The 11014-nt window shown below is 48.4% G+C and overlaps 2 protein-coding genes across 3 annotated transcripts; one reads left to right on the top strand and one right to left on the bottom strand.

The window, feature by feature from the left end:
* The first annotated feature begins 2306 nt into the window (after nt 1-2306).
* On the top strand, nt 2307-8510 carry LOC123077295 (leucine-rich repeat receptor protein kinase HPCA1). Of its 2 annotated transcripts, XM_044499545.1 has the most exons (19): nt 2307-2820; nt 3531-3637; nt 3725-3845; nt 3972-4043; nt 4205-4279; nt 4396-4467; nt 4779-4940; nt 5044-5118; nt 5203-5274; nt 5353-5427; nt 5514-5582; nt 5660-5734; nt 5822-5893; nt 6004-6141; nt 6225-6877; nt 6966-7102; nt 7196-7415; nt 7517-7752; nt 7852-8510. In XM_044499545.1, the coding sequence occupies exons 2-19, from the start codon at nt 3556-3558 to the stop codon at nt 8317-8319; spliced, it is 2874 nt and encodes a 957-aa protein (XP_044355480.1). In that variant the 5' UTR covers nt 2307-2820; nt 3531-3555; the 3' UTR covers nt 8320-8510. The 2 variants fall into 2 exon arrangements, with proteins under 2 accessions (XP_044355480.1, XP_044355479.1); XM_044499544.1 differs by having other exon boundaries at nt 2307-3637.
* An 89-nt stretch (nt 8511-8599) lies between these two features.
* Nucleotides 8600-9684, bottom strand: LOC123077296 (uncharacterized). Its single transcript, XM_044499546.1, has one exon. It carries the CDS (start codon nt 9563-9565, stop codon nt 8891-8893), a length of 675 nt encoding a protein of 224 aa, XP_044355481.1. The 5' UTR covers nt 9566-9684; the 3' UTR covers nt 8600-8890.
* Nucleotides 9685-11014: the final 1330 nt, after the last annotated feature.

Below are 11014 nucleotides of genomic sequence, written 5' to 3'. Positions count from 1 at the left end.
TTAAAAACACTATTACATATAAACATAACGTATCGTAAGAATCTTCGATGACGTTTCAAGGAGAACCAGCCGAAACAGAAGACGGAGCCAAAGAAAAGGCTGTCACTACGCACTTGAAGTCACAAAAGAAAGACTATCTACGGCACAAGAAAAGGCACGGACCAACAAGCAATTGCAATTCAACATGGCTTGCCAGCAAGTAGCTACTCAACAGAATGAATTCACAAGGCAAACAATGATTTGAGCAAACTACATGTCGGACGTGTCCAAGAATTTGCAAAAGCTTTGTACCACTTTATTACTGGAACTAATCCTATAGGAGGCTATACCAAGATGATCTAATTCAGGGAAAATCGGTTGCGATTTCTTATTGCAGTACAGTTGTGTCATCGTATACACATCCCACGTAGGCTGGCTTAAAATTTCATATATCTGTTTAGCTCATAATTGTTTATACTTCTACCGTTTCAACTATGGTCTAGATAGTTGCGACTTACCGACGGGCGCGACGTGGCGCCGCGCGGGCTAAGCTAGTATATGAATTATTTCAAACAATCATTTCACTCATTTACAAAAGAACAAATTTCTTTTTTTTGAAAACCAACTTCAACTGTAATTTCGAAATACCAATACAAAATTAAATTAAAAAACCAGCTTCAAATACATCGAAAGACCAATTTCAATTATTTCAAAACATCTGTTTCCGTTATTTCAAAAAAGCATTCCAATTATTTCAAAAAGAGTGACTTCACCTTTTTTCATTATTGAGTTTAATTTCAATGGTTTTTTAAAATGAGTGCTATTATTTTAATAATTTCACTTTATTTCAAAGAAGTGATCTCACTTATTTCACATAATTCAAAAAAAATTCACTCATTATTATTTTTTGATTCCAGTCAATTCAAAGAACTGATTTGATTTGTTTTAAAAAATATTTAACCAAATTAAAAAAAATCACTCATGTTAGAAAACAGGTTGCACTCATTTGAAAAAAAAAATCCACTCTTACGAAACAAACTAATTTCACTAAAAACCTTCACTCCTCTTAAGAAAACATGCCACACTCATTGAAATAAATCACTAAAATTTAAAGAAATTTCACTCATCCATCTTGTTCTAAGCAGTTCCCACCCTGAAATATATTCAGTAATAAGTGAATTGAAATGTTGAAATTTAAACATGTTCAAAATGTATCAAAAATTGATCTTGGTCTAAAGGACTTGGTGCTAGCAGTTTGAATATCCAAAAAGTTAAAAGTTCCAAGAACAAAATTATGATTTAATATATGTGAATGGTTTAAATTAGCAAAGATGAAATAAAAGGGTAGATTTATTGTGTAAGATAAAGAGAGATGAATATCCACTTCTCATCCGCACCCGGTGACAATAAAATCAAAAATAATACTAGAAAAGTTCAAAGGATTCCGAAGTTTTTTGTGGAGCAAGATGGCTGAGTGTGAGAGGTGCGTGCCAACTTTCAAAGCATTTGGACCTTTATGTAGCTCTGAGCAAAAGAAAAAGAGAACCGGGTCCAAATGCACAAATAGTAAACTTTTCACAGATCCTAAATTTGTCTTTTTTGCTAAAAGCTACTCACATATCTAAATGCTCTGAAATTTGGCACGCACATCACGCACTCAATCATCTTTCTCCACAAAAAACTTCAGAATTGTATGAATTTATTCGAAAATCCATCTCTGCACCCGAGCTCATCTGCACCCGCGCTGAGGAAAAAAATCAAAACAAATACTAGAAAAAATAAAAAATCCCAATTTTTTTTGTGTGGTAGACAATTTGTTGCGTGAGACCCGCTCGAAATTTCAAGTCATTTGGATATATGAGCAGCTCTCAGAAAAAAGACAAATTGGGGGTCTGTAAAAATGTTTACTGTTCATGTACTGTTTTGACCCAATTTGTCTTTTTTGCTAAGAGCTGCTCAGATGTCCAAATTACTTGAAATTTTGGGCGTGTCTCACACATCAAATTTTCTACCACACAAAATTTTTTTAGAATTTTTTGAATGTTTTCTGTATTTTTTATGAATTTTTTCTAACCGGGTGCAGATGAGACTGGGCACCGAAACGCCCTACTCTCAGTATTTTTAATGTTTTTTTATTCCCGGGCCCATCTGAGTAGGAGCCAAAATGCCTTGTCCAGGGAGAATCTAGCGAGGAACACCGAAATATCGGGTGCCCCCCTATGCACGAATCACGACGCATACGCTGACGGTGGATCTCTTGCCGTACCGTTTCCGTTAGAAATGTCTCTGCGCCGGCCCGCCCAGCTGTCATTCTGCTCTCTGCATCGATGCAGCTTACGGGAACCAGCAGCCCCGCTCCACCATGTCCTCCCTTCCCTTCGTCGCCGCCTCGCCGGCCACCTCGACGCGGTCGGCGAGCACTGCACCAGGCGCGGCTCGAGATCACTCTCCGCAGAGGCCACGGACGCAAGCACCGAAGCCCTCGCACGAGGATCCCGGAGCTCTCCTGGCCGCGGCGTACGCGTGCGGAGCTCGTTCAGCTGTGTGCTGTGCGCGTGGTGTCTACGGACATGGACGGCTGCGAGATGCGTGTGTGTGAGTGCTTGACCGAGTGCGTGCTGCTCCCGAGCGGCGCTGAGCCGGCGTCCCCTTGGCCAAACGCCGGCGTGCGTGTCGGCCTGGCGCACACTACCTGTTTGGTGAAATGCTTGAACCATTGGGCCATACAATGTCCGTGCGTGGGGAAGAAGCAAAAGGGCAGCGGCAGCAGAGCAAGGAGACCCGGTGGCGGATGACGGCGGCTGCTACGCATCAAGTTGGTGGCGACAGATTGTTATAAAGGTACGAGGGTAATTAGGGGAGCAATTAGGGAAGATGATTAGGGGGGGATAGCTGGCATAATCTGTAAGTTGGAGAAGCCAATAAAGTAGTCTGTAAGTTGGAGGGGCCAATTAAGTCTTTTAGACAGGTGCTTGTAGCCAATCCACTAGGAGGCATGTTCTTGCTATCGTGTCATGTATGACTTGGCTTATGGACATGGTAGGTTGAGCTCAAGTTGGCGATAAATAACTAAAATGTTACACATCAAAGAAGAAACTAGGCAACTTAATGAGGAACATCGGAAGTTTCCTCCATTTTTCTACTCACTAGCCTTGCATGTAGTACCCGTGGTTTGTCCTCCTTCATCTTTTGTCTGCGTCAAATACTTCAATGCACATGCTCTTCAACCTTATCTTCTGATTTCTTTGTGCAATTGCGATGTAGCACCCCCCAACCACTAAATTAAGGGCTAAAAAAAACTATGCAAACCCTGTCATTTTCCTAATGCAATTGGCAGAGCCCGTTGACCACATCTATTCTTCTCGCATTTTTGTTTAGCTCCGATTTTTCTCCAAGGTGTGCGTATGCATGATTGATTACTTGCTGGATGAGCCGAGAGGGACAGTTCATGTCCTTGACCATTTCACCATGAATAGACAATTGGTGTCACCTTCATATAGCAAATGGCCTATTCTGACCTTCAAACAGATGAGCAACTAAAATCATTTCAGGGACACCTCGAGAAACTGCCCAAGCATGGAGCTCTCTCCATGGCTCATCTTGTTTGGTGTTCTTGTGCAGGCTTCTGTCATCCTGGCTGATACAAATGTGCAAGACAGTATGTATTTCTTGCTTCTTCTTTCAGTTTGGTTTACTGTGGCGTTGATTTGCTCGCCGTGTCCTTCCTGTCTATCTATGTTTGCAGCTGCTGGCCTCACCGGGATCGCAGCTTCCTGGGACACCAAACCATCAAACTGGGATGGCAATGATCCATGCGGCGACAAGTGGATCGGGATAATTTGCATCCAGGACCGGGTCACATCCATGTTAGTATCCTAAGCACCATAGATTTATACAAGGCTCTGTGCTTATTTTTAATTATCCATTTCCTTGATGAACAATGATCACTCATCGTCGTGTTGTGTCCTTCTTCTTCGTTGGATGTTTTGCAGAAGACTGTCAAGTCAATCACTGTCCGGAACTCTTTCGGGGGACATTCAATCTCTCTCGGAATTACAATACTTGTATGTAATTTCTTCTCTCCTCTGCTCTAGTTTAAACACTAACGATTGATTTTATTTCAATCCGATTTCAGTGAGGACCTTCAGAATCAGGCCTATAAAATGAACAAGTTTGATTTCTCATAGTAAGCAAACTTATTAGGTATTTGCCTCTTTTGCTGCAGGGACTTATCCTACAACAAGGACTTGGGTGGCTCTCTTCCTTCATCCATTGGAAGCTTGAGCAACCTCCAAAATTTGTGAGTAGTTTTTAACTGTGTCAAAATTTTGGAGGAGCGCAGCTGGTTCACTGTGTCCAAAAAGTCCAGTGCATGGATGCTTCTTTGACTTATTTTGCTCTATCCTCCCTCTACAGAATACTTGTTGGCTGCAGCTTTGCTGGTGAAATACCTAAAGAGATTGGCCAGCTCTCAAAGCTGATATTTCTGTAAGTAGCTTAATATGTATATAACGTTCCTGGCCATTTCTTGTAAATTTGCCATGTTCAGAGGACATAAATTCTATGGTTGAACCTCTCTTTCAACCATGAGACCTTCCAACTGTTATGGTTGGCAGTCTTTCTGAAAATGCTTCAGAAAATCGCAATCATATATGTGCTACTTTTGGACCTAGAAGGCTGCAACTTTTTATCAGTTTTTTTGTTTATGTACCAGGATTTCACCTAGTCATATTTTTCTACACAAATCTCTGCACTTGGTTTCAGTAAAATAAGGTTGATTATTACCACTCTGCCTGCAGATCTCTAAACTCCAACAGGTTCACTGGTCACATACCGCTGTCACTCGGTGGCCTCTCAAAGCTATACTGGTTTGATCTAGCTGAGAATAAGCTCACTGGAGGACTTCCGGTATTCGACGGGACAAATCCTGGCTTGGATAATCTGACAAATACAAAGCACTTGTGAGTACATTCTCCGAAATGGACAACTTGATAGCTGAAGTTTTTTTCTTCTTTGATATCTGAAGATTTTACATCGCCTTGTGTACTCACCGCGTTTTGGCAGCCACTTCGGCGGTAATCAGCTCTCTGGCACCATACCGAGCCAGATTTTCAACTCACACATGAAGCTGATACATTTGTAAGGCCATAAAAAATCCCGTAACCCATATCTGCCACAGTTGTGTGGTGAGGCTAATTAAGTGATTTGTTCCATGTTTTCAAGTCTTGTCGACAACAACAACTTCTCTGGCAGCATCCCCCCTACTCTAGGCCTTCTTAACGTGCTGGAAGTTCTGTAAGTAAATGCATCCACATACTATGGTACTTACTAGCATGCATATGTGATTCCAATCATGAAGTTGAATGAACGCAGACGTTTTGATAACAACAAACAGTTGTCTGGGCCAGTTCCGACCAACATCAACAACCTCACCAAGCTTGCTGAACTGTGAGTGTCCTGTGTGTTTAATTCTTCCTTTTGTCAGTATCAAATATATATATGAGGAAGCTTACAATCTTTTTGTTTGGCCCTAGCCATCTAGAAAACAATCAGCTCACTGGCCCACTGCCAGACCTGACAGGAATGACTGCGCTCAGCTTTGTGTAAGCGATGAATTCACCTTTCCTTTCTGAAAAACAAGACTAGGGTTGCGATTAAAGCATGAGCAACTTTGTCATAGGGACATGAGTAACAACACCTTCAATGCATCCGATGCTCCAGCTTGGTTCACCGCTTTGCCGTCTTTGACTTCATTGTAAGTTTCTAGCTGTTATCTTTTCTGCTCTCGTCTAGTATTTTATCAGTCAAGGCAAATTTATCTGACATTTTTCATTGGCTCCAGATACCTAGAGAATCTGCAAATCGGCGGGCAGCTTCCGCAAGAACTTTTCGCCCTTTCTGCAATTCAGACACTGTGAGGGGTTTCTACTTGCTAGTCTTCACTGCTAGCTGATAAATATACAAGTAGATATGATCATACAGTTATTCATATTCAAATGAACTGTTACTGGCTGACAATTTCAGGAAGCTTCGGGGCAACCGCTTCAATGGCACCCTAAATATTGGGTCAGACTTTGGTAGCCAGCTCCAAACAATTGATTTGCAGGGCAATCAAATCGATCAGCTCACTGTTGGGGGAACCCAATACAACAAGAAACTCATGTAAGGAGACACTCCGCATTGTGTCTGTCACAACTTGAAATTCCCTGACGGATTCAGTTTTTTCACATATATTTTCGTCACAGACTTTTAGGAAACCCAATATGCAACCAAGGGAACAACGAGCAATACTGCAAAACCGCGACACAATCCAACCCGGCGGCGCCACCATATTCTACTTCTAAGAACTGCTCCGGGCTGCCAGCGACATGCCTCCCAAGCCAGCTTCTGAGCCCAAGCTGCACATGTGCTGTGCCGTACAAAGGCACACTGTTCTTCAGGGCACCATCATTTTCTGACCTCAGCAATGAGTCGTACTACCTTCTACTGGAGAAGGACATGAAGACCAAGTTCCTGTCATACAAGGCCCTGATCGACTCGATCGCTCTTCACAACCCATTCTTTGATGCGAACAACAACTTGGAGATTAGCTTGGAGGTGTTCCCCGGCGGCAAGGTTCAGTTTGGAGAGCAGGACATTTCTGACATTGGGTTCATTTTGAGCAATCAAACGTATAAGCCGCCCCCTGTTTTCGGTCCATACTATTTCATCGCCCAAAGCTATCGTGTTGCAACAGAGGTGCCAGCATCTAAAAACTCAAAGGCGAACAAGTTGCCACTTATCGTCGGAGTCGCAGCTGGTGGTGCAGTTGTTATTGCAGTGCTGCTTCTTGTTATTTTTTTCATCACGAGACGGAAGAGAGAACCAAAGAAGACCGAAGAGAGAAGCCAGTCTTTCGGTAGGCGATCTCATCTTTGACCAACCAAATGACCAGCGTTGCGTGATTAATTTGCTTGCTGACTACCGACTACCATCTCTGCCTGCAGCTTCTTTGGACATGAAGAGCACCAGCACCAGTGTGCCACAGCTGCGCGGTGCGCGCACGTTCACGTTTGCTGAGCTGAAGAAGATAACCAATAACTTCTCGGAGGCGAACGACATAGGGAATGGCGGCTTCGGGAAGGTGAAGTAGAACCCACATGTCATGCATTTTTATAACTTGATACACACATGTCAGGTCAGGAGTGATCAAATATTCCGCGATTCCATACTGCAGGTTTACAGGGGGACACTTCCGACTGGGCAACTGGTTGCTGTCAAGAGATCCCAGGAGGGATCCCTGCAGGGGAGCCTGGAATTCAGAACCGAGATCGAGCTCCTGTCCAGGGTTCACCACAAGAACGTGGTGAGCCTCATGGGTTTCTGCCTTGACCAGGGCGAGCAGATGCTGGTCTACGAGTACATCCCCAATGGCACACTCAAAGAGAGCCTCACAGGTGAAATTTCTCGGTCAGTGCATGCAGTGTCAGCCAGGTGCATCACTCATTTGTCATTCTTGCTCATGCGTGCTGTGCTGCCTGGAAATTTCTTTCTTCAGGTAAGTCCGGCGTGCGTCTGGACTGGAAGCGGAGGCTCCGCGTCATCCTCGGCACTGCCAAGGGCATCGCCTACCTCCACGAGCTCGCAGACCCTCCCATCGTCCACCGGGACATCAAGTCGAGCAACGTCCTCCTCGACGAGCGGCTCAACGCCAAGGTCTCGGACTTTGGCCTCTCCAAGCTTCTAGGCGAGGACGGCAGGGGGCAGGTCACCACGCAAGTGAAGGGCACAATGGTTCGCTCTCCAACCAACCTTACAAGCTTGATGATGGTTATAAGTTGGACGGTCCTAATTTCAGTTGTTTGTACACGTCCGTGTGGGTGTGCCATGCAGGGTTACTTGGACCCTGAGTACTACATGACGCAGCAGCTGACGGAGAAGAGCGACGTGTACAGCTTCGGCGTGCTGCTGCTGGAGATGATCACGGCCAAGAAGCCGCTGGAGCGGGGGCGGTACATCGTCCGGGAGGTGCTCGCCGCGCTGGACCGGAGCAAGGACCTGTACGGCCTGCATGACCTGCTGGACCCGGTGCTGGGCGCGTCGCCCACGTCGCTGGGCGGGCTGGAGCAGTACGTGGACCTGGCCCTGCGCTGCGTGGAGGAGGCCGGCGCCGACCGCCCGTCCATGGGCGAAGCGGTGAGCGAGATCGAGCGGATCACCAGGATGGCCGGCGGCGCCCCCGAGTCGGCGTCGGAGTCCATGAGCTACGCCAGCAGGACGCCGCGCCACCCGTATGGAGGTGACAGCCCGTCCGAGTACAGCGGCGGCGGGCTGCCGTCGTCGAGGGTGGAGCCCAAGTGAAGCTAGCTAGCTGCCATGGCCATGTACCGTACCATATCAGGTGTGAGTGTGATGCGTGGGCTGAATTTGTGTGCTATGTTTTGTACAGCTTACTTGCCTTATGTGTAAATTTTGGTTGATGATAATTAGTGTATGGATTGAGCATTAGGTAATGGATAAAACAGAAGCTCTCTGAGTTAGTTTCTCTTTCACTTCGAGAGTTCGAACTGCTGGCGCGAACAACGTTAGCTTCCTTTTATCAGAAAGTCCTGTTTGTTATTAAATGAGAAATGCTTGTCAATAAGTGCAATAAACAATCTTTCTTTCTAACACAAAGAAATACGATCCCCGGAGTAGTGTATGTCTCCTGCCAAGTAGTACGTACTGCTCCAGCCTTCCTTACATTATGGGACGGAGGAAGCAGTACGTACTACAAATTTCAGACATCATAAATCCTTTACAGTATTTTTTTTTGGAATTGGAGGGTACAATTTAGTTCTCCGTATCCGTATACGGTATATGATAGAGGAACTGGAAGAAGATGAGCAAGAAATTATCTATAGTAGTGGTACCTAGGAGGAGGAGGAGGAGGCTAGGTGAGTGTAATGAAGTTCTTGAGGGAGGCGACGAGGCTGGGCGGCCAGTGCTTGGTGTCCCTGACGTAGGCGAGGTCGGAGTAGTGCGGGTCCAGCAGCGTGGCGATGTTGAACTGGAACTCGGCCAGCAGCGGCGCGTGCTTGTCGGCGTACAGCGCCGCCGCCAGCGCGGCGTGGATCTCCGGGTACCCCTTGAGCGCCACCGACACGTCCTCCATCTCCGTGATGGACTCGTCGCGGTCGCCGATCTCGTACAGCACCAGAGCCCGCCCCACCCGCGCGTACTCCGACAGCGCCAGCTCCTTGTACCCGCTCACCACCGCCGTGAAGGACGCCAGCGCCCCCGCGAACTCGCCGCGCGCCTGCAGCTCCCGCCCGGCCTCCAGCAGCCGGACCGCCTCCCCGACGCGCTGCGACACGGCGGCGCTCGCCGCGCGCTCCGCCTCCGTCACCGGGTCGTAGCCGAGGTCCACCGCTGCCGCCGCCGCTCCCCTGCTGGCAGCGTTGTTGTTGCCCGCGGCGGCGGCGAGGAGCAGGCCACCGGCGGACACGAGCAGCCGCCTCCTCGTTGTCGTTGCGGCGGATGGTGGCGAGGAGATGGCGACGGGTGGCCGTTGAAGCGGTGTCTCTCCGGTGGAGACGGAGCCCGCCGGCGTCACAGGCGCCTGCATTTGGGATTTGGGACGGGAAGCGTTCGCGGCTCACATGCTCGCTACGTACCGTTTTTGGGGAGCCAAGAGAGCTCGAGAGAGCGATAAGGTTTGAGAGGCCGGACTAAATGTGTGGCATATACAAAAGGAAAAGCATACCACATCGTATATTTACTTGAGGAGCTAGACTAGACACCGGAGATAATTCCATGTATTAATTTGTTTGGAAATGTTTCTGGAGCCACTGAAATATGACCAGCAGACCACATGAGTCATAACATAAGCAATTCAAACTAATTCAAAAAATAATATGACCAACAGTTTCTACATACCGGAGGTAGCGGCTGCAGACTCCAACACATGATAAAAAAAACATCGTCGTGCCAAAAAAAGCTGCCGCTTCGGGCACTTTGGGCCGAAAAACGCCTCGTCCCCGGATCCACTGCCCCCCTTCCTCCTTCCATTTGCCGCCGGAACGGTCACCGCTACACCCCATTCGGTCGCCATCGCCAGTGCCACCATGTCGACCGATTTCCATCACCACCACCACTGCCACACCGCCCCGTCGCCGGATCCACTGCCCCCTTCGCTCGTCTAGCCGACGCACCACTGCATCGACCGAATCAATCACTGCTCCATGCATCATCACCGCCGAGCCGAGGAGAAGCACGAGCTTTCGTGACATTCGGCTCCGGCCGTTCGGCCGCTATGCCGTCTGCGATCTTGTGCGACGGGATGCAGCATGCACTGGCTCGGGACCTTCGAGGCACCAGAGCTCGTTGGCGCGCTTATGACGTCATAGCTTGGAGGTACCACCGGCCGAAGTCTGAGCTCAACTTTTTGGATGAGCCGGCTTCTGCCTCGACCTGCATGGCACGGTCGCAGGCACGGGAGGCGCGGTGCGGTCGCATGCACGAGAGGCGCGGTCGCAGGCACGGAAGGCGCGGCCGCCGTCGACGACAACGATGACGCCCGTGCCGCCCTGCTCCCCATCATTCCGGCGTCGAGCAACTAGCCACTCCTCATCGGGTGGGCCTGGAGCGGTGAGTTGTTGAACCACTCGGCGGCATGGGGCAGCAACTTGCTCCGCCTCGCTCATATCCGGCCGACTCGGTGGGCCACCCAGTCGGCTTGTATGCTGAAGAACTGATCTTTGGACGCCATCGGAAGAGTGGTCGAGGAGGAGATTGAGGGAGCGGCGGAGGGGTGTGGTTTTTGCCCGGCGTCTGCCCTTGTTTAAACAGAGGGCTGACGGTAGGAGCTCGGTCGGCGTTGCCTTTGATGCCAGCCGCTCATGAACGGACGTGTGGCCGGAGTAGATTTCTCGGCTTTCACGCGGGGTTAATGAGGGTGTATGAATGCGGCGAGGATGCGTGTTCAGCCGGGCGTGCAGCGGGCGGCACCCTCGCCCGGCGCGCCGCTTCAATGACGGAGGTAGTGAGAGGTTGCGTCCGCCCTGGGCCGTCTTCA

Source organism: Triticum aestivum, chromosome 3D, assembly GCF_018294505.1.
Source record: "Triticum aestivum cultivar Chinese Spring chromosome 3D, IWGSC CS RefSeq v2.1, whole genome shotgun sequence".
Classification (NCBI taxonomy): domain Eukaryota; kingdom Viridiplantae; phylum Streptophyta; class Magnoliopsida; order Poales; family Poaceae; genus Triticum; species Triticum aestivum.
The sequence above is the reverse complement of the archived record's forward strand: the minus strand, read 5'-3'. Positions and strand labels throughout refer to the sequence as shown.

What these genes read in the sequence shown, in the direction of transcription:
- LOC123077295 (XM_044499545.1), top strand. Translation starts at nt 3,556, where the DNA reads ATGGAGCTCTCTCCATGGCTCATCTTGTTTGGTGTTCTTGTGCAGGCT. An exon ending in CACATGAAGCTGATACATTT is followed by an intron (nt 5,119 to 5,202) that starts GTAAGGCCATAA and finishes CATGTTTTCAAG; the next exon opens with TCTTGTCGACAACAACAACT. An exon ending in CTTAACGTGCTGGAAGTTCT is followed by an intron (nt 5,275 to 5,352) that starts GTAAGTAAATGC and finishes GAATGAACGCAG; the next exon opens with ACGTTTTGATAACAACAAAC.
- LOC123077296 (XM_044499546.1), bottom strand. Translation starts at nt 9,565, where the DNA reads ATGCAGGCGCCTGTGACGCCGGCGGGCTCCGTCTCCACCGGAGAGACA.